The following is a 23968-nucleotide window of genomic DNA, read 5'->3' as shown; positions in this document are numbered from 1 at the left end:
CCTGAGGTCAGGAGTTCGAGACCAGCCTGACCAATATGGTGAAACCCTGTCTGTATTAAAAATAAAAATAAAAAAAAAAAATTAGCCAGGCTGGTGGCGGGCACCTGTAGTCCCAGCTACTCAGGAGGGTGAGGCATGAGAATCGCTTGAACCCAGGAGGCGGTGCTTGCAGTGAGCTGAGATTGCACCACTGCGCCCCAGCCTGGTGACAGAGTGAGACTCCGTCTCCCAAACAAAACAAAACAAAACAAAACAAAAATTTAGTTCCTTTTCCATGTATGTCCTTTGCCATTTTTTCTTTTCTTTTCTTGAGACAGTCTCGCTCTGTCGCCAGGCTGGAGTGCAGTGGCACATCTTGGCTCACTGCAACCTCCAACTCCTTGGTTCAAGAGATTCTCCTGCCTCAGCCTACCAAGTAGCTGGGATTATAGGCACGCGCCACCACACTCAGCTAATTTTTGTATTTTTAGTAGAGATGGGGGTTCTACCATGTTGGCCAAGCTGGTCTCGAACTCCTGACCTCGTGATCAGCCTGCCTCAGCCTCCCAAAGTGCTGGGATTACAGGCGTGAGCCACCGTGTCTGGCTTTTATTTTCAACTTTTATTTTAGATTTGGGGAGTACATGGGCAGGCATGTTACCCGGGTATATTGTATGATGCTGAGGTCTGGGGTGTGAAACGATCCTGTCACCTAGGTGCTGAGCAGTTTTTCAAACCCTGCCCCTAATTGCACTGCCCCTCAGTAGTCCCCAGGGTCTATTGTTGCCATCTTTATGTCCATGAGTAACCAATGTTTAGCTCCCACTTACAAGTGAGAACATGCAGTATTTGATTTTCTCTTCCTATGTTAATTTGCTTAGGATAACGGCCTCCAGTTGCATTCATATTGCTACAAAAAATGATTTCATTCTTTTTTTTATGGTTGTTTATATTCCATGGTGTATATGTACCACAGTCTTTATCCAATCCACCACTGACAGGCACCTAGGTTGATTCCATGTTGTTGTGATTTTGAATAATGGTGCTACGTACATGCGATTACGTGTCTTTTTAGTAGAACAATTTGTTTTCTTTGGGGTATATATCCAGTAATGGGATAGCTGGGTTGAACAGTAGTTCTGTTTTAATTTATTTGAGAAATCTCCAAACTGCTTTCCACAGTGACTAATTTATATTCTCACCAACAGTCTATGTGCATTCCCTTTTCTCCACGGGCCTTATCAACATCGGGTTTTGATGGTTTTGAGACAAGGTCTCACTCTATTGCCCAGGCTGGAGTGCAGTGGCATGATCAGAGCTCACTACAGCCTTGTCCTCCTGGGGTAAGGTGATCCTCTCACCTCAGCCTACCAGGTAGCTGAGACTACAGGTGTGGGCTGCCATGTCCAGCTAATATTTTGTATTTTGAGTAGAGACAGGGTTTTGCCATGCTGTCCAGACTGATCTCGAACTCCTGGGCTCAAGCATTCCACCTACCTCAGCCTCCCAAAGTGCTGGGAATACAGGCACGAGCCACCCATGCCCAGTCGTTTTTTGACTTTTTAAAAATAGCCATTCTGACTGATGTGAGATAGTATCTTATTGTGGTTTTGATTTGTGTTTCTCTGATGATTAGTGATGATAAACATTGCTTCATTTTTCTTGGCCACTTGTATGGCTTCTTTTGAGAAATATCTGTTCCTGTCTTTTGCCCACCTTTTTTTGTTTTTTTTTGAGACGGTCTGGCTCTATCACTCAGGCTGGGTGCAGTGGTGTGAAGACAGCTAACTGCAGCCTCAAACTCCTGGGCTCAAGAGATTCTCCTACCTCAGCTGCCCACGTATCTGGGACCACAAGCATGTGCCACCATACCTGGCTAATTTCTTTATTTTTTGTATAGACAGGGTCTCTCTTTGTTGCCCAAGCTGGTCTCAAACTCCTTTTGCCCATTTTTAATGGGGTTGTTTGTTTTTGGCTTGTTCAATGGTTTAAATTCCTTATAAATTCTGGATATTAGACCTTTGTCAGATGCACAGTTTGTGAATATATTCTCCCATTCCGTAGGTTGTCGGTTTACTCTGTTGTTTCTTTTGCTATGCAGAAGCTCTCTAGTTTAATTAGATCCTACTTGTCAATTTTTGTTTTTGTTGCAATTGCTTTCAAGACTTAGTCATATATTCTTTTGCAAGACTGTTATCCAGAATGGTGTTTCCTAGGTATTCTAGGATTCTTATAGTTTGAGGCCTTAGATTTAAATCTATAATTCATCTTAATTTTTGTACATGGTGATAGGTATGGGTCCATTTTCATTCTTCTACATGTGGCTAGCCAGCTATCCCAGCGCCATTTACTGGGCCTTTCACCATTGCTTGTTTTTCTCAATTTTGTCAAACATCAGATGGCTACAAGTATGTGGCTTTATTTCTAGGTTCTCTATTCTGTTCTATTGGTCTAAATTGTTTTCGTACCAGTACCATGCTGTTTTTGATACTGCTGCCTTATATTTGAAGTAATGTGATGCTTCCAACTTTGTTCTTTTTGCTTAGGATTGATTTGGCTATTTGGGCTCTTTTTCGGTTCCATATGAATTTTTACACAGTTTTTTCCAATTCTGTGAAAAATTCCATTGTAGTTTGATAGAAATAGTGTTGAATGTGTAGACTGCTTTGAGCAGTGTGGCTATTTTAATGATATCAATTCCTTCAATTCATGAGCATAGAATGTTTTTCCATTTGTTTGTGTCATCTATGATTTATTTTATCAGTGTTTTTTAGTTCTCCTTGTAGAGATGTTTCACCTCAATGGTTAGACGTATTTCCTAGGTATTGTGTGTGTGTGTGTGTGTGTGTGTGTGTGTGTGTGTGTAAATGGGACTGCTTTTTTTTTTTTTTTTTGAGACGGAGTCTCGCACTCTCACCCAGGCTGGAGTGCAGTGGCGCGATCTCGGCTCACTGCAAGCTCCGCCTCCCGGGTTCACGCCATTCTCCTGCCTCAGCCTCTCCGAGTAGCTGGGACTACAGGCGCCCGCCACCACACCCAGCTAATTTTTTGTATTTTTAGTAGAGACGGGGTTTCACCGTGGTCTCGATCTCCTGACCTCGTGATCCGCCCGCCTCGGCCTCCCAAAGTGCTGGGATTACAAGCGTGAGCCACCGCGCCCGGCCGGGACTGCTTTCTTGATGTGGCTCTCAGCTTGTATATTACTGGTATATTGAAATGGTACCAGTTTTTGAACGTCGATTTTGTATCCTGAAACCTTGCTAAAATTTTTTATAAATTCTAATAGCCTTTTGGTGGAGTCCTTAGGGACTTGTTCTTGTTCTTGTTTTTCTAGTTCTTCTAGGTGTGATGTTAGATCATTAATTTGAGATCTTTCTAACTTTTTGAGGTGGTGTTCAGTGCTACATATGTTCCTTTTAATACTGTTGCCACTGCATCCCAGATATTTTGGTATGTTGTGCCTCTGTTTCCATTTATTTCAAAGAATTTTTTAAATTTCTGCCTTGATTTCATTACTCAAATGTCATTTCATTACCCAAAAGTCATTCAAGAGCAAGTTGTTTAATTTCCATGCAATTGTGTGATTTTGAGAGATCTTCTTGGTACTTCTATGTTTATTCCACCGTGGTCCAAGAATATGGTTGGTATGATTTTGATTTTTTTGAATTTATTGAGACTTGCTTTACAGCCAAGCATGTGGTCAATCTTAGAGTATGTTCATGTGCAGATGAGAAGAATGTATATTCTGTGGTTGACAGATGGTGGCTGTGCCTGCCATTGGGGTCCTGTAGACATACCTACCACTCCACAGCAGGCACTCCAATCTCTAGCCTGAGACTAAAATGCCTATATAGCCGCATTGCCAGGTCACCAAGGAATTCCTGATTTTGTACACAACCAGATTTAAAATGGCATCCTGCTCTCAGGGTCTTGGAAAATATCTGCAGCTTTTCCCAGTGTCTTTCCCTCACAGTGTCTCCAAGATTTTCCCCAAGTTAGCTCCAGGGCTTGGGAGAAACAAAGTGCTTTCCTTCTACCTGGGTTGCTCAGATCCCCAGTGGAAAGGTGAGTCAGAGAGAGGGGTTCTCTACCCCTTTCACATACTTAGGCCTCACTCACTTTTATCAACTGGATGCCATCATGGGGGCTATTTGCCAGTGTTCTCCTCTCTGGGATTGAGGGTGTCCTTCACAATTCCATTGGATACTCATTTTCCTTTTTGAATTAAAGCTCACAGAGTTGATCTTTATGTGCTATCTTGCTATTTCCAGGTGGCTGAGGCATGCCAAAAGCCTCTAATCTGCCATCTTGGGGAAAAAGAAGCTGCTTTTGTTTTTAAGAAAAATTTTTTTCAAATTTTACTCTGATTTATCAAAAATATCTAAACTAGTCATTTTCAATCGTGGCTGCATGTTGGAATCACTTGGGAGCTAATATTCCTTGCCATTTTTCTATTGAGTGTTTAATCCTTTTCCTAGTGATTTATAGAAGCTTTTCATATACTAAAAAAAAAAAAAAACTGAACATATTTAAACTGTAAATACTTTCATCAGGTTATGTTTTGATTTCTTGTTATAAACTTTTAAATACATTTTAAATTTTAGATTTTTACATTTATAAAAATGTGAAGATAGTAAAGAGAATTTTCGCATACCCTGTACCCAGTTTCCTCTATAATGCCATCCAGAATTTAAAAAATAATTTTATGTAATAAAATGCATCAATATTTTATTTTTTAATTCTGGCCTTTGTCTTATGCTTAGAAGAGCAATCCCCATTTTTAGAGAATAAAGCATAATTCTCTCAGTTTTTTTCCTAATATTTTTATGGCTTAATTTTTTAATTTTAATTTTTAATTGTAGTAAAACACATATATAATTTACCATCTTAAAGTATACGGTTCAGTGGTATTAAGTATATTCACATTACTGCACAACCAACCTCCAGAATATTTTCATCTTGTAAAACTGAAACTATATCCATCAAACAACAACTCCCCATTTTCCCCTTCTCCATCCCCTATGATCCCCATCAACTTCCCCATCCCCTGTAATCCCCATCTACTTTTTTTTTTTTTTTTTTTTTTTTTTTTTTTTTTTTTGAGACGGAGTCTTGCTCTCTCCCCAGGCTGGAGTGCAGTGGCGCGATCTCGGCTCACTGCAAGCTCCGCCTCCCGGGTTCACGCCATTCTCCTGCCTCAGCCTCCCGAGTAGCTGGGACTACAGGCACCCGCCACCGCGCCCAGCTAATTTTTTGTATTTTTTTAGTAGAGAAGGGGTTTCACCGTGTTAGCCAGGATGGTCTCGATCTCCTGACCTCGTGATCCGCCCGCCTTGGCCTCCCAAAGTGCTGGGATTACAGGCTTGAGCCACCGCGCCCGGCCATCCCCATCTACTTTTAGCTTTTATGAATTTGACTACTCTAGATATTTTACACAAGTAGAATCATCCAGTACTTGTCTTTCTGTGACTGACTTATTTCATTAAGCATAATGTCCTCAAGGTTCTATAGCATGTGTCAGAATTTCCTTCCTTTTTGTGGCTGAAAAATATTCTATGCATAGTATATACATACTACATTCTGTTTATTCATTTATCTGTAGATGGATACCTTGGTTATTTCTACTTTCTAGCTACTGTGACTAATGCTGCTAAGAACATACATGTTGTAATACCTCTTTGAGACTCTATTCTCAACTCTTTTGGATATATACACAGAAGTGAAATTGTTGGAGAGTTTATCCTATGATACGGTGTGGCTGTGTCCCTACCCAAATCTCATCTTGAATTCCCATGTATTGTGGGAGGGATTTGGTAGGAGGTAACTGAATCATGGGGGCAGGTCTTTCCTATGCTGGTTTTATGATAGTGAATAAGTCTCACGAGATCTGATGGTTTTAAAAACAGGGGTTTCCCTGCACACGCTCTCTTTGCCTGCCACCATCCACATAAGATGTGACTTGCACCTCCTTGCTTTCCACCATGACTGTGAGGCCTCTCCAGCCACGTGGAACTGTAAGTCCATTAAACCTCTTTTTATTTATAAATCATCCATCCAGTCTGGGGTATGTCTTTATCAGCAGCGTGAAAATCATCCAGTATTTGTCTTTCTGTGATTGGACTAATACATCCTATTTTCAATTTTTTGAGGAACCATCAAGCTATTTTTTCGTAAAATGTCCATATTTTTATGTTATATCTTTACTCTATTTGGAATTTATTTTGGGATAATGTGAGGTAAAAAACAATGTTATTTTGTTCCAGATGGCTAGCCACAACAGGGAATACTATTCCATTTATTAGAAGTCTTCCTCTGTGTCCCTCGATAGAGTTTTTAGAGAGTTTTTTATTTATAGATTCAATATAATCTCCATCAAAATTCCAAGGGCACCTTCCACAGAAAAAGAAAAAAAATCCTAAAATTCATATGGAACCACAAAAGATTCTGAATAGCCTAAGCAATCTTGAGAAACAATTGAACAAAAAATCACTTCTTGATTTCCTACTATATGACAAAGCTACAGGAATACTGGCATAAAAATACACACATTCACCATGGAACACAATCAAGAGCCCAGAAATAAACCAACAAATACATGATTAATATTTGGCAAGGGTACCAAGAGTACAAAATGGGGAAAAGATAGTCTAGTCCCTCCAACAAATGGTGCTGGAAAAACTGAATAACCACATGCAGATGAATGAAACTGGACACCTATCTTATAACTACTCACAAAAATTAACTGGAAATGGACTAAAGATTTAAATGTAAGACCTGAAATGGTAAAACTCCTGGAAGAAAACAGAGGAAAAAACTTCCTTGACATTGGTCTTGGCAATGATTTTTGGGATATGACCAAAAGCACAGGCAACAAAAGCAGAAATAAACAAGTGGGAATACCTCAAACTAAAAAGCTTCTGCACAGAAAAGGAAACAAAATGAAAAGGCAGCCTACAAAAATGGGAGAAAATATTTGCAAATCATGTATCTCTTAAGGAGTTAATATCCTAAATATATAGGTACTCATCCAAAAGCAAAAACAATGCTTAATCAATGGAGAAAGGACCTAAGTATATATTTTTCCAAAGAATACATAAAAATGGCCAACAGGTACCTGAAAAGGTGCTCAACATCACTACTCATCAGGGAAATCAAATCACAACCACATTTGTTAGGATGTATTATCAAAAAGACAAAAAAAAAAAAAAAAAAAAAAGCCAGGGGTGGTAGCTAATGTCTGTAATCCCAGCACACTGGAAGGCCAAGGTAGGAGGATCACCTGAGGTCAAGAGTTCAAGATTAGCCAAGGTCAACACAGTGAGGCCCTGTCTTTAAAAAAAAAAAAAGGCTGGGCACAGTGGCTCATGTCTGTAATCCCAGCACTTTGGGAGGCCGAGGCGAGCAGATCACGAGGTCAGGAGTTCGAGACCAGCCTGGCCAACATGGTGAAACCCTGTCTCTACTAAAAATACAAAAAATTAGCCGGCGTGGTGGCAGGCACCTGTAATCCCAGCTACCCAGGAGGCTGGGGCAGGAGAATCGCTCAAGCCTGGGAGGCAGAGGTTGCAGTGAGCCAAGACTGCGCCACTGCACTCTAGCCTGGGCAACAGAGCAAGACTCCATCTCAAAAAAGAAAAAATAAAGAGACAAGAGATAGTAAGTGTTGGTGAGGATGTGGAGGAAAGGGAAGCCTCATCCACTGCTGGTGGGAATGTAAGTTGGTATAGCCATTAAAGAGAAGCTTGGAAGTTCCTCAAGAAATTAAAAATAGAACTACTTTATGATCCAGTAATCCAACTTCTGGATATACATCCAAAGGAAATGAAATCAGTATCTCAGAGAGTTATGTGCACTCCCATGTTTGTCACATTATTCACAAGAGCCAAGACATGGAAACAACATAAGCATCTGTCAACAGTGGAGGGATATAGTTGGTCCTTGAACTATATACATTGTGATATAGTTGATTCTTGAACAATGCAGGTGTTAGAAGCTCTGATCCTCTGTGCAGTCAAAAGTCCATGTAGAACTTTTGGTTACTCTAAAACTTTACTAAAATAGGCTAGTGTCGACTAAAAGCCTTAACAGATAACATAAAGAGTTGATTAACAAATATACGTTATATGTTGTATTACTTACTGTGTTCTTACAATAAAGTAGGCTAGAGAAAAGAGAAAATTAAGAAATCATAAGAAAGAGAAAATACATTTATAGTACGATATTTATCCTACTATATGTTTTCATTGTCTATTTACAAGATGAATCATCTGTCTGAAAGGGTGGGTAGCCAAGGTTGAAGACCTCAATCTACGGTACATATCAAGCAATTCAGCTTTTTCTGGTAACGTCATGGCTTTTCTGTTTCTTGGGAGCACTTCCAGCATCACTAGTGACACTTTGTATGGGTCCCATGGTGTTATTTAAGGTTTATGGTACAGCACTAAAGATGATGAAAAATATGTGAGAACCAAAAGATACTATTTTTTACTGTGATGTGCAATTTATTGGAGAAATGAACTGCTTTCATAGAGATGATTAGCACCACGTGGTATTTTAAGCAGATATTTGCAACATTTGACCTCACAATAGCAATAGGAGGTGGCTATGAAATTACAGTAGTACAGTAAGTATAGTTAATTTTATGCAGTTATGACTTAATACTGCATCATTGTTTACATTTCTCTCTACTGCAAATGGTGCCATGTAGGGTCTACAAATGCTTGTGTAAGTTTTGATAAATTTTAACTTTTTATAATAGATTTGTGTTAAGTTTTACAGTAGTAAATGATAAAGTAGACTAGTGTCTATATATATTTTATGCACTCATGACAGACTTAACTTTTCTTAATTTGTTGGTATTTCTAGGCTACAGGGTTCATCTGTTGAGTTTTTTCAATTTGTTGCAATTCTTCAAAAAATTTCAGGTTCAAACCCGTGTTGTTCAAAGGTATACTGTTTATGTGCATGTGTGTCTGTGTCTGTGTGTGTGTATATGATACGTAAAGATATCTTCAAAAATATATGATATATAAAGATATCTTTATAAGGACAGCTAATGTCATTTATTTTTTATCTACCCACAGTATATGGCCTTATCCATAGGCAATAAATGTTTGTTGAATTAAATTGAGTCCAAGTGTCTTTGTTTTTGTTCGTTCCTTCATTTGCTATAGTATATTTCAACAGTTAATTAACAATTAAAAGACAAAAACTAAGACAATTTCCACAATACCAGATTGTTACAAAATTGAAGGGAAGAGGATTACCATTTAATAATATTAATTCAGTGAATGTTTACTGTGTCAGATACTGGGATAAGCACTTTATATACATTATTTCATCTGATCCTCAAAGAATTCTATGGCTATACCCATTTTATAGATGAGAAAACAGAGGCTCAGATTTAACTAACTTGCCCAAGGTCACAGAGTTGTGTCTTTCTGACTCGAAAGCCTACATATGAAGTTTTAAACTATGTATCAGCGGTTCTCAAACTTCAGTACGCATAAAGATTACCCCAAAAGTGTGTTAAAATGTAGATTCCTGAGTCCTACTCCTGAAGATTCTGATTGAGTAGTTCTGGGATAAAGCCCATGAACTTGGATTTCTAACAATCCCCCTCAGGTAATATAGATACTGGTGGTCCATCAACCACACACTGAGTAGCAATGTACAATTCTCTCCCCTAGGCTACACTACTTTGCTTTTTAAGCTTTATGACAAATACTGTAGTCAGTACTTTTTAAAAAATCACTATGTTTTTGTAGGAAATAGACATGCTCATTATAAAGAAGTGTAAGCAATGCATACAAATACAAAGAAAAAAATCAATCACCCTGTTCACATCATTCTATACTCTCTGCTTGATCTCTATTAGGCTATGCCAATAAGGTGTGCTAGAGGGAGACTGGAAGGCTGGAGGAGAAAAATGAATATGCTCCTTCTGTTCCTCTCCATGGCACCCCTGGCCTGACGCCTACTCTCCTGCATTGGCGGTTTGTTTCAGTCATAGCAGTTGCGGTAAATCTAGTTTGTTGTATTTCCAACACTTGCAGAAACAGACTTCTGTGCCCCTCAGAGACACCTGCAGCAGGTGTCTGGGTCCCAGGCCTACAGGGCTGCTCTTCCAAAACCAGAGGTATTAATACCAGCTTCAACAGTATTCGTTTCTCAGAGATCTGAGTTTACACTCCACAGGGCCCCTCTTCTGAGTTTGTACAATTTAATAATTTCAGCCTCATTCCTTTGTTCCACAGCCTTAGGAATGGCAGCTAGTTCTCACAGCTGCTATCTCTGTGAAAACTTTAGCATCTTATTTTTGTTACTTAAATCTCTGTTAACAATACTTTATATTAAATTCTTTGTTAAAAATAACTGGTGTGGTTTCTGTTTCCTGACCAAATCCTAGTTGATTTACATTTCAAGTCCCATCAGCCAGAAGCTATCATTACTATTAACATCAATAAAGCTGTTAAAGTTTGTTAATTTAAAAAAGAGAGAGGCCGGGCATGCCTGTAATCCCAGCACTTTGGGAGGCCAAGGCGGGCAGATCACCTGAGGTCAGGAGTTTGAGACCAGCCTGGCCAACATGGTGAAACCCTGTCTCTACTAAAAATACAAAAATTAGCCGGGCATGGTGGTGGGTGCCTGTAATCCCAGCTACTCGGGAGGCTGAGACAGGAGAATCGCTTGAACCCGGGAGGCAGAGGTTGCAGTGAGCCGCCGAGATTGTGCCACTGCACTCCAGCCTGGGTGACGCTCTCAGAGCAAGACTCCTTCTCAAAAAAAAAAAAAAAAAGAGAGAGAGAAAAGTGGGGAAAAGATTCTGTAAAGCAGTCTTGTTCCATCATCTTAACTTAGAAGTCTGTTGGATACAACATCATGTTCTTTTCCTTAATCTTCATAAACCTATGAGGTAGGTGTGAAAGTAAAATAAATCTTGGAACCCCAAAATCAGTAAGCCAAGGGAAAGGTCAAGCTGAGAACTACGTAGCTAGGCAAACCTGCCTCCCATTCTGTTCCTAAATAAGATAGCAACAAAGATAAAAAAAACTACATACCTCCCTCATGATTTGCTCACAAGGAAGAGTTCTGTTGAATTTCACCCTGCCAATGTGAACTGATAGCTTATCTTCAAAGATGTGGGACAGAAAGTCATCCCTCTGCTCATCTGAGACAAATGCATATCTGATCGGTTTCTCTGCCCTGTTGTTTATGTAAAAATGGAGATTCACTGAGCCAGACTAAATTATGTATTCAGTGAAAGGCTGATCAAGGATTCAAAGGAATGCAAACTTTTGTCTCTTATCTGCCTGTGACCTGGACGCCTGCCTACCCCTCACCCCGCCGCTTCTTTTGGACCAAGCCAATATATCAGTATTAGTTGATGCCTCATGTCTACCTAAAATGTATAAAAGCAAGCTGTATCCCCACCATCTTGGGCTCAGGAACCCCTGAGGCTGTGTCATGGGTGCATCCTTAACCTTGGCAAAATAAACTTTCTAAATTGATTGAAATCTGTCTCAGATACTTTTGAGTTCACAAAGCAAATCATTCCCAATTTTTTAAAAGTTAAGAAAAATAAATGTAAAGCAGTCACACCATTGGTCAAAAGAAGCAATGAAATCTAAAACTAGGTTTTTGTTTTAAGTGTATAGTCGGGGATTTTTATTCACCTGGTTATATAACCATCATTACCATCTAATTCCTGAACATTATCATCATACCCAAAAGAAACTCTATTCCATCAACAGTCACTCCTCATTCCCCCACCCCCTGACAATTACTGATCTACATTTTTTTTTTTTTTTGGCGACAGTCTCGCTCTATCACCCAGGCAGGAGTGCAGTGGCACAATCTTGGCTCACTGCAACCTCCTCTGCCTTCCAGGTTCAGGTTCAAGCAATTTCCCTGCCTCAGCCTCCCGAGCAGCTGGGATTACAGGTGGCTGCCACCATGCTTGGCGAATTTTTGTATTTGTAATACAGACCTGGTTTCACCATGTTGGCCAGGCTGGTCTCAAACACCTGACCTCAAGTGATCCACCCGCTTCAACCTTAATCTACTTTCTATCTATGATATGCCTATTCTGGACATTTCATATAAATGGAATCATACAATATGTAGCTTTTTGTATACGGCTTCTTTCGTTTAGCATAACATTTTCAAGGTTTATCCATGTTGTAGCATGTATCAGTATTCCACTCCATTTTATGGCTGATTAACATTCCAATATATAAATATACCACATTTTGTTTATTCATTCACTAGCTGATGGACATTTCGGTTATTTCCACTTTTGGGGCTATTATGAATAATACTTCTATAAATATTCTTGTACAAGTTTTTTTTTTTTTTAACAAGTTTTTGTGTGAGCATGTTTTCAATCCTCTTGAGTATCTATCTAGAGGTGGAATCACTGGGTCATATAGCAATTTTATGTTTAACTCTGAGAAACTGCCAAACCGTTTTCCACAGCGGCTGCATCATTTTATATTTTCATCTGCAAGGTATGAGGGTTACAATCCACATCCTCACCAACATTTTTGTGTTTTTATTTTAATATAGCCTCCTAGTGAATGAATATAAAGTGATATCTCATTGTGGTTTTGATTTGCATTTCCATAATGACTAATGATACCAAGCATCTTTTTATGTACTTATGGACCATTTATATCTTTTCTTTGGAGAAATGTCTATTCAATCCTTTGGCCATTCATTTCTTAGGTTGTATTTTGTTGTGAATTGTAAAAATTCTTTATATATTCTGGATACTAAACTCTTAGCTACAAGATTTGCAAACATTTTCTTCCATCGTGCGGGTTGTCTATTTTTACTGACAGTATCCCCTGACACTCACAATTTTAAAATTTTGATGAAGTCCAATGTATCTATTTCTTCTTTGGTTAATTGAGTAAAACTAATGTTATCTACCTCTAAGATACTAGTTGCCTCCCTAAAATCTTATCCATACACTAAGTCTTCCTCAGTGACTCACAGAAGGCAAAAATGGAAACTTCTGGTTCAAATTAAAAGAACTTCTATATTTTAATTTTAATTTGATGTTATAATCCCACTTGGGAAGATGGTAAATAAAGAATTGACAGTAAGAGCCAGTGCTCTCCTCAAGGTCATTTTTTTTCAAATTTGATGGTTTGAATAAACCTATCACCAATTTATAATTATTCAGTAGTCCATATAAAATGAACTGATGATTGCAGATTAATAATTTGCATGCAGTTTTTCTATAACACCATATACCCACATATTGAACAGAGAAATGTGATGTCCTTGAATCTGAATACCTTGAGATGGTGATGATTCTGATATGGAAAAAGAATTAGCAATGGTCTCAGAAGTCAAATAATAAAGTGGTTATATAAATAAACGAAGGCGCCAAACTTCAAAGTCCTATCTTCCCTAACATGTCATGAGTATTTCATTTTAACAAAAGTATAAATAGAAAAAGGTAATTCTTAAAAATAAAACAATTATTAATAAATTAATCTCCAATCTCTAATCTAGGACATCTAAATTATTACTCATAGCATTCTTTTTTATTTTATAAGCGACTGGGTCTTGCTCTGTCACCCAGGCTGGAGTGCAGTGGCACCATCACAACTCACTGCAGCCTTGAATTCCTGGGTTCAAGCAATCTTACTACTTCAGCCTCTCAAAGTGCTGAGATTACAGGCATAAACCATCACATCCAGCCCACAGCATTCCTAAGACTACTGAACAACCATAATTTTACAATTAAAATGCTGTAATTTACAAATGGACAAAATGTACTCTTAATGGTATCTATCATCTTTGCTCACTTGTCAAGAATCAAATATTTGCTTATACTTACTATACAGCAAAATTCTGACGCTTGAAATCATTGAAATAACTTTTTCATTTTCAAGCAATCTGTGAGCAAAACCACCTAAAATTCTTTTTTGAACACTGAGTTCAAAAAACATGGTATTAATTTTATATTTAAGAATCTAACATTTCCCTCTATAAAACAAATCTTCACATTCCCACTGGTCTCCCACTTACCTCTTTGTGTTACTGAGGTCCATGGGGTTTAAGGTTGCTTAGAAAGGTAAAGCTTAGGAGAGTAGGTGGATGGTATTCACATGTGAAGATAACTATACAATAATACCTCTGATAATAAACTTCTTTCATGAATGAAGTCAGGCAAATTTTTAGCCAAAAAAACTCAGAAATCATGGGGAACAAAGCTGCAGATATTCATAAATATTATTCAGTAAACAGTTTATATTTGTCTTTTCCAACAAAATGGTGAAATCTCAGAGTTTTCTGCTTAAAAAATTTTTTTTGTTCATTGTTTTCTTTCTGTAGGAAGAAAACCATTTCTGTTCTCTTCACACCCACTCCTAATCAAAATAAGAATCTGCTGTAGGTTATTTACATTTATTGATTGACTGATTAAATATACCTAAAAGGGAATGTTGATCACATTACTTAAACGGAATGTGTATTTTAGACCTATTTCTGATGTTAATAGCAAACAGATAACTTAGAAGGCAGAAGACAGTGTTCTAAGTGGTTTATACATATTAACCAATTTAATCCTTCAAACAACTCCCTGAGATAAGTACCATTATTATTATCATTTTGCAGCTGAGGAAACTGATGCAGAGATGTTAAGTAACTTGCCAAGGACCATACAGCTAATAAATGGCAGAGCTGGGATAAAAACCTTGGCAGTTAGGCTCACAGTTACAATGCTGTACTGTTTCTCATTATTGCAGTTGGTACATCTATAGAGATTAGGAATAAAAAAGGAGATCTGAAATGATTCTTGACCATACTTTAAGGCTAATTTTGAAGTTAAACATGACTTAGACCTCTCGGGTTGCCTAAAACAAGAATGTCAGAAGACAGAACTGTATAATCTCCCCAGAAGGTAACTTCTCTACACACCTGGGAAAAGCAAACCAGGAAGACTAATGACTTGAAGTTACTGAAACCTCTTCATTAATGTTCATCAAATTGGATTTCAGAAACATTTGTTGAGCTTGTGGAAGTATAAAATAAATAAAAGTAGTAATTCCTCCCTGTAAGGATCTTATAACCTATAGGAAACAATATTTTTCTTTTGAAACTCAAGTTTAATGTGATAAACACTACGATAGAGATGAGCACAGTATACTGAGGGAACATAAGGAACTCCCACCTAATCTTGACTGAGTGGGGAGCTCAGGAAAACATCCTGGGAGATTTCAACTGAGCTGAAACTTTGAGGATGAGTATCGCCCAAAGGTGGGAGAAAAAGAGGGCATGTTTAGCAGAAGGGATAGAATATGCAAAGGAAGTTTTAAAGGCAGGAGAGACCATGACAACATTTAGAGAGGAAGTGTGAATACTGTAGGACTGGAGCATAAGAAATAGGGAAAGCACTTCATGGAGTGTGAAGAATAGAGGACTAAGTGGTAGACCTGGGCCAAATCAAAAAGAGTCAACATAAGAAAGTTTGATTTTTACTCTAAAGGTAATAGGAAACCACTGAATAATTTTACAAAAGAGAATAAGGTGACTCAATTGTGTTTGGGTACCACTATGGCAATGCAGCATAGTAGCTAAGATCTTGGGCCCTGGATTTTGAGTTCTGGCTTTGCTGCTTACTCACTGGGTAAACTTACGTATGTTACTTAAGCACATACTACTTCACCTCTCTGAACATCAATTCCTCAGCTGTAAACCAACAATAATAATATCTAATTCACAGATTTACTGAGAGGATTAAGCAAGAAGATACATTTAAAACACTCAGCAAAGTACTTGGTAAGCTATTCATCACTATCAGTAGCAATGTGGAAACGGATTAAGATGGACTAAGGCGGAAGCCATGAAACCAATGAGAGGGTTACTGAAATAATCAAAGGGATAAGCAAAACCTAAAATAAAGAAGCAGCTATGGAAAGGTCAAGAAGTCAATGGGTTCAAAACATTAAGGAGAGGCCCGGCGCAGTGGCTCACGCCTGTAATCCCAACACTTTGGGAGGCCGAGGTGGGCGGATCACCTGAGGTTAGGAGTTCGAGACCAGCCTGGCCAACATGGGGAAATCCCCCCTCTACTAAAAATACAAAAATTAGCCGGGCGTGGTAGCAAGTGCCTATAATCCCAGCTACTCTGGAGGCTGAGGCGGAGAATCGCTTGAACCTGGGAGGCAGAGGTTGCAGTGAGCCAAGATCATGCCACTGCACTCCAGCCTGGGAGACAGAGCAAGGCTCCATCTCAAAAAAAAAAAAAAAAAAAAAAAAAAAAAAAAAAAAAAAAATTAAGGAGACAGAAATTCTAGGACTTTGGGACAGTGTTGCATGGGAGTAGGGGATGGATAAAGATGGCCATGTTCCCCAAGAGAGGGAATATGGGAGAAAAAGCAACATGGACATCTCATGGATAGAAACATTTTATTCCACACATTAAAAACAAAATTCATTTATCTACCCCTCATTAGTCCATTCTTCCTTCATTAGCTGTAACACCACTCTCTCATGGTTTTTCTCCCACCTCACTGACTACTCTTTCACATTCTGCTTTTCAGGGTCTTTTTCTCCCCTTGTCTCTCAAATGTTAGTGTTTCCAAAGTTGGTATTCTCAACGCTTTTCTCTTTTTACTTCTCAATCTCTCTTGTGTGAGCTCATACGCTCCCAAGGCATTAATTAGTATTCATCTGTTTACTGATGACTTCCAGATCTCTACTTCTGGGTGTGACTACTCAACCCAGTTCTAAACCATATACATCCATTGTATACACTGGAATATCCCAGGAGGATACTCATTCAATGTGTCTAAAACCAAACTCACTTTCCTGCTAATCTGCCTAGCTCTTACATGGACCAATTTTAAAAACAAAAACAAAAAGTCCTTTCCTTCAGACTTTCTCTCACAGGGTCTTCCCCAACCCCCAATTTGTGACTGCATAAATTATGCTCCTTCTCCAATCTTAATCCAAATCCTCTATATTCATCCCATCAAGACAGTCTATATTTTCTTGTAAAGTCCATTTTTAGTAACTTTTATGACATTTCTGTACTATTCCATTCTAAAATACATCCTTATCCCTTCTATGTTATTTCTAACTCTGGTTAAAAGCACTGAAATAAATGCCCTCGACTTCCTTCTTCATCTCTAAATTTCTTTCTTTCTCCATTCTCTTTTTCTCCAAGACTAAACTTCCACGTGTATACCTGATGCTAATCTTGTTCCCTTAGCTGCAAAGACCTGATTTATGAGAACAGAAACCTTGTCCGTCTCATCTCCAGCTACTGGAATGATTGTATAGCACATGGTCTATATTTTTTAAACATGTATTGAATGCTTTATTAATTAATGAATTATTCTCTCTTTCTGGTGCCTTTCCAGTTTTTCCCCTCTCCTTCTACATTGGGTTCTTCTGTAAATCTACAAATATGTTTAAGTCTTTTTCCAATGAAGAAAAAAAAAAGACTCATATTTTCTCTTGACTCTCTTTTTAAGATATTTGATATATCTTTCTGTCTACCATCAAGCTTCTTTTAAGTTTTAAGCCACATCTTCATCATTTAATCTTTTACCACATTTTTTTTGTTTGTTTTTGTTTTGTTTTATTTTGAGACAGGGTCTTACTCTCTCACCTAGGCTGGAGTGCATTGGTGTGAACATGGCCCATTGCAGCCTCGACCTCCTGGGCTCAAGGGATCCTCCTACCTCAGCCTCCTGAGTAGCTGGGACTACAGGTGCATATCACCACTAATTTTTAAACTTTGTAGAGATGGGTTCTCCATATGTTGCCCGGGCTGGTGTCAAACTCCTGGGCTGAAGCGATGCTCTCGCCTGAGCCTCCCAAAGTGCTGGGATTACAGGCATGAGCCACCACACCTGGTCCCACGTTAATGTTCAACACTTTGAAATGTGGTTTCCTCCTAAAACTGCCTTCTCAAAATCACAAGAGACCTCCTAGACCCTTTCTCACATTTTTATCTCCTCTGATGCTTTCTGTACATCACTTAAGACAAAAGAACACTCACTGCTTCTTAGAACTCTTCTCCTTCCTTGATTCCCAAAAAGATGTCTTCCTTTATTTCCTATAAATAATCACAGCCCTTACCATGCTATTTGTAGCTATTTATTTGTCACTGTCCTGTACTAGACTTAACAATTTCTTGAAGACAGGTGTCGGTGTCGTACCTTTTTTTTTTTTTTTTTTTTGTGATAGGGTCTCACTCCAATTGCCCAGGTGGGAGTGGAATGGTGCGATCTCAGCTCACTGCAGCCTCAGCCTCCCAAGTAGCTAAGACCACGCCCAGCTAATTTGTTGTACTTTTAGTAGAGACAGGTTGTTGCCCAGGCTGTTCTTGAACTCCTGGAGTCAAGTAATCCACCTGCCTCGGCCTTCCAAGGTGCTGGGATTACAAGCGTGAGCCGCCGCGCCCAGCCAGGTGTCATACCTTAATCAGTGTATTCCCACTATATGGCACTGTGATTGCTCAATAAATATTTGTTGAATAAATGAATGAATATTGCCATCAGATCAATGCCTAAAAGAGTTCTAGGAGTACTGGAGAATGGGAGTGTTGGTTAAAATAACGATGACGGTTGACATTCTAAGGGAAAAGGGCAAGTAAAAGTAGTATGAGGGGCAATGCACTATTGGAAAGCAGCATAATTCACGTATTCACTCATTCATTCATTTGACATTTACTATGGGCAAGGCAAATAAGATAATCAAGACATAGTACCTGTCCTCATAGATCTGTCTTATAATCAAAAGCTGAAGGTTTGGGGGTGGAGTGTTAAGAACTGGTAGAAAATAGGAGTAAGATAACTGTGTCACTAAAGAGTAATTCTAAATCTAATGTTAAAATATAAGGACAGTTTGGAAGACCACAGCCAGCTGCTTCTGGTCTACTCACACCTTTGTAATCTAGGTCTATTAGTAGCATTTCTCAAACTTCAGTATGCATAAGGAGCACCTGGGGATCTTGTTAAAGATGCAGAAGTCCTGACTCTGTGGATCCCAGAAGTCCTGACTCTGTGGATCCCAGAAGTCCTGACTCTGTGGATCCCAGAAGTCCTGATTCCATAGATCCACGAATCTATGTTTTAATAATCATTCACAAGTGATTATGATGCTTTTGGTCTGCAGAGCATGCTACTGTAAAGTCCTCAGTCATTCATGGTTTAATTTTGCCATATCTGAGTTCTACCTATAATATTACTTTCTTAATAATTCATGTAATTGCTATGTGTGTGTTAATAATTCATTTAAATTGCTATATGTGTGTATTTATACACATATGTATCTTAGCCTTATCCTAAGCAAGGTATTTGGTGACTTTTTAAATACATATAAAATAAATACACAACCATTAAAAAGGTCTGTCTCTATTACATCAGCAGATTGAAACAGTTTGAAAAGCACTGCTCCAGAGTTTATGCCCTGCAAACACCACACCCTGCATGCAGTCTGATGATATAAATTATATTAAATAACAAAAAGTTCCAGGGCAATGAAGTTCAGCAGAATTGTGCTTCAGAAGAGTTCATCATAAAATAATCCAAAAATTTTTTAAATGAGTGTTCTAATTATTTATTACAAAATGACATTAAGAAAATTCTCCCCATAACATAAAATATTGACTTTTTATTTTAAAAAGTTTTGTCTTTTATTCTGGTACTTAACTCTCAGAATATTCTTGAGCTGACACTGGAGCCAACCGCAATAGCTAAGCCACAGAACTTAACAGCAGCTGGAACAAAATGAAGATTTATCTGTGTTCTTGACCCACAATAAAACACTCATCCATTTTATTTAGAATTAAATTTGATTAGGACTGATAATTCAGTTCAAAGGTATAAACTTGGTAGCTCTTTCTTCTTCTTTAACTCCAAAACAATTTATAATAGTAGGCAAAATTATACAGCAAAAATATCAGGGGAATAATTGTATCTCAGGAAGGTCTATTCCTTAAAGGCTTTGCAACTCGCAACCACAAACAGAAAAGACGATTAAAATATTTCACCAAATTAAAGGTTGTGCTGATATTAAGCCTTTAAAAACAATATTCTCTAAATTATGTTTTCTCTTAAATGGCTAAGAAAATCATTTCCTACCAAAATACTCTTGAGTGGATGTCTTTTGGATTGTGTGTCACAAGCCAGTTCTATACCTGTTTAATTTCTAGTCACATTGAACAAAAACAAAAATGAATGACTGTGGTCCTTCGTCTCTACATCACTTAAGTCAGCCAGAAATTTACCTTCCAACTTACTGATTTATAAAGCGCTTTACCCTGTTTACCCTGTTTGGATGACTACTGCAATCGCCTCCCTACTAGTCTCCCCTGCTTCAGCCTTTTCTCTACAGTCTATTCTCCACACAGCAGCTTAAGATGCCCTGTTTAAAATGCCAGATCACTCACTTCTATGCTCAAAACTCTGCAGACCTTTTCTCAGAGTAAAAGCCAAAGTCTTTTAAATGGCACACCAGGCCCTCTAATATACAATCATCCTATAGCCGACAGCATTAAGACTACTGAACGACTGTAACTTTACAATTAAAATGCTATCATTTAAAAATGGACAAAATGTACTCTTAATGGTATCTATCACCTTTGCTCACTTTTCAAGAATCAAGTAATTCTTGATCCTACCCCTTAGCCCCTGTCACAGGACTCTTTCCTTGCTCACTTTGCTGCAGCTACAATAGCTTCTTTGCTGTTGATTGTACACACTGGGCATATTCCAGACACAGAGGCTTTGCATTTGCTGTTGCTTCTCAGAGACTGCACTTCCCACGTGAATCCTATGGCCCTGCTCTACCACTTCCTTTAGGTCTTTGCTCAAATATCATCTTCCAGGTGAGCCCTTTCATGACCACCTTACATACAATCCATACTTCCCACCCCCAAACGTATTTCCTCTCCTCTTTTCCTCTTTTGTTGTCCACCATACCACCTACAATTTGACATTCTGTATCTACTGTTTGCCATTTGTTTATCCCACAAGAGGGTGAACTCCTTCTGGATGAAGATCGTCTATCTGCTTTGTTCACTGCTGTATCCCGGTAACAAGAACAGCGTCTAGCACATAGTAGATGTTCAATAAATATTTGCTTAACGAACAGTGAGTATTACTCCAACTCTAGAACTTTCGGTCTTAACCTTATTAAGAGCTAAAAGGCATACCCCAATTTCGGGGTGGCATTTGACTTTTGCGAACTTATATGCAGTATCTTTTGTTTGACATATGGTTCTCTCTGATTTTTCCTAGATAGTAGTAAGACGACAGGAAAATTCCTAACCAGTGTGCAAGAAAGAAAATCAATCATGCATAACACTGATTTTAGATAATATCTTATCCATAAACCAACAGAGAAAATGCCTTCTGAATTTGTAGCTTCTCCTCTTAAACCCAAGGAAAGCAAACTGAATATCTGTTGCCTTTGCCGGGGTGGGGGGCGAGAAGGGGGCCAGGAGAGACGTGAAAGCCCAGGAGCCCTTCTTCAACAGCATCGACTCTTGTGTACTCCAACTTACTTTTTTCGAGGGGGTGGGCATCGTTCGAGGTCTCTGCCAGGGGGTGTCTGTTTGTCACCCTTTGAGGTGCCTATTGTGCTGTGTCTTGAGAACAAGGAGTGGTGGGCGAGGAGGGGTAAGAAGGGATGCTGCTTGCGGCTCCAGCTGCCTCCGAACACAAAGTCGGGAGGCGAGGGATCCGCGCGGATGTCTCGGAGGCCAGCGGGGACCCGGGCCGCGCGCTCGGATCGCAGCCTCGGCCCCGGGGCGCGGGCGGGACGCGGGCTGCGCGGAGTTAGGCCCGGACAGAGCCCCATAGCCTCCCGGCGGCCGGGCACGGGGCCCCGCGCACCTCACTCACCCCGGTTCCCCCAATCCGGCACCCTTCTCGGTTACCTCGAACTCTCTTCAGCGAAATGGGATCCTTCTCCTGTTCTGCTGACATTACAGACCGCAAAGCATGACTCCCCCCCAGGCCGCGGGAATTCGGTCTCTTTGATGCTGCGGCGGCGGCTCCTCCTCCTCGCGGGGCCGCTGCGGCTGCGAGGCGAGCCTCGGAGCCGAGGCACGGCCGAGGGCGGTGGGGACGCGGGCCGACTTTGCAAAGTTTGGGAGGAGGACGAGGCCTCGGGGCGGCGGGGCTGCGTGCGGGCACCGGCGGGGCTCAGCGGCGGTGGCCGGGAGCGCGGCCTGGGGGCGGCCCCCCACCCGGGGCCGGCATGTGCTGAGGGCGAGTGCGCCGCCGCCGCCTCCTCCCACTCCTTCTTCTTCGCCGCCGCCGCCGCCTCAGGAGCCGCTGACAGGGGAGGCAGGAGGCTGGCGGCCCGGCCCTGGCGGCGCACTCACAGCGCCCTCTGAGGAGGAGGTCTGCTCTCTCGCCGCTCCCGAGTCGCAGACACAAAAGCCCCCAGACAGGAGCCGCCTGTAAAACCCGCTCTGGGGCGGGCGAGGGACGTGGCGCGGCCCCGCGGCTTCCCCGCCCTGAGCTCCCCAGCCCCGCGCGGGGACGGGCTTCGGGGGGCGGGGGCCGCTGCCTCGTCCCGCGGCGCCTCCCGCCACCGCCGCCTTCTCGCGCTCCGCCTCGGCCCAGCCCCCACGGCCCGCGCGCGCCTCTCGCTCCGCGCCGGGGCTCGCGGGCCCGCGGCTCTCGCAGCCCGGGCGGGCAGCGCGCGCCCAGGGGCCGCCCCGCCCCGCGCCCGGCGCTCCCTCGCCGCCCTCCAGGCCCGAGGACGCCCGACCCCGCGGCCGACGCTACCGGGCCCAGCTTTCGCAAGGAAAGGACATCTCCGAACTTCGTCGGAGGCCACAGCAGCAGGCACCTCGGCCTCGCAGCTAGGGATCGGAAAGATGAACGTACCATGCGAGGAAACTTTGTAAGCGGGAGCTGGAGGGTTCTCGGCGGGCATGTGGGGATCCAGATTCCCCGACTCCGTGTCCGCGTGGCCGTGGTGTGGACACCTGTTTGTGGAATGCCTCACTTGCTATTTTAACGACTTGACTCTTCAAGAAAGAGCGACGTAGAATAAATACCAGAAAGGACGGTGGGCAGGGCGGGGTGGGGGGGTGGGTAGAAGTTGTGACGCGGCCGGATCTCATTTAGACGTTAAATGTCAGGAGGAAACACCCCCGTGTGATTGTAAATTAGGTGTGATCACCGGTCCACAGTCTTCATTTGGGCTGTGTGACCGGAGGCGACTTAGGTAACCTCTCTGGGTCTCAGTTTTCTGGTCAATAAAAGGCAGTGGGGCTACATCTGGAAGGTCCCTTCTAGCTCTGACATTGTTTAACGTACTTCTACGAAATTGTTTTCCCTGTTGTTGTTTTTTTTGCTAGGTTTTGTGGTTATCCACTGGGCTTATTTTGATGTAAGAATCACCGAAAAGCACTCATGAAGCGTGGGAGGACATAGAACTAGCTACAGACAGGAGTCTCGTCCTTCCAGAGACAGACACCCAACTCATTCAGCTGCACAGTGTCACCGAGAACAGATGGAAACATGAAGCCAATGTACAGCCTCAACAGCTGCATACCAGACAATCGCCACAGCGGCTGATCGTCGTTAAAAGACACAGCGTGGCCCGAGGCAAACGTTACCCTTTATCTAATAAGGGTGGTGGAATGCTGGAATTCCTGATAAGAAGAGTCAGACTAGGACAGGCTAAGGGAAATATTCATACAGGAAGCACTCTGAGGAGAAGGTTCCTCCTAACTCGAATGTAAGCGCCATGCAGGCAGGAATTTTGACTGGTTCACTGCTGTATCCTCTGGTACCTAATAATGACTAACACATAGTAAGTGTCCGAGAAAATATTCATTGATGTATGAATAAACAGACTTGAAGTGGCCCTGGGACGACTGGGGTGGCAGGGCTTTGGTAAGTGTAATAAAGCCGAAGCAAATGGTGATATAATAAAGCAGATTGGGGGCCGGGCGCGGTGTAATCCCAGCACTTTGGGAGGCCGAGGCGGGCAGATC

At 41.0% G+C, this 23968-nt stretch overlaps 1 protein-coding gene across 1 annotated transcript in view; it reads right to left on the bottom strand.

Moving 5' to 3' along the window:
- The window catches only part of LOC115835385 (pygopus homolog 1), a 42647-nt gene extending 20291 nt beyond the window's left edge, over window positions 1-22356 (bottom strand). Inside the window, exon 1 of the mRNA XM_030813791.1 lies at window positions 21890-22356. Within this exon, the coding sequence (XP_030669651.1) occupies window positions 21890-21938 (49 nt within the window). The 5' untranslated portion in view covers window positions 21939-22356. The remainder of the gene's footprint in view (window positions 1-21889) is intronic.
- Between the last annotated feature and the right edge of the window lie 1612 nt (window positions 22357-23968).

Source organism: Nomascus leucogenys, chromosome 6 (genome assembly GCF_006542625.1).
Source record: "Nomascus leucogenys isolate Asia chromosome 6, Asia_NLE_v1, whole genome shotgun sequence".
In the NCBI taxonomy this organism is placed as follows: domain Eukaryota; kingdom Metazoa; phylum Chordata; class Mammalia; order Primates; family Hylobatidae; genus Nomascus; species Nomascus leucogenys.
The sequence above is the reverse complement of the archived record's forward strand: the minus strand, read 5'-3'. Positions and strand labels throughout refer to the sequence as shown.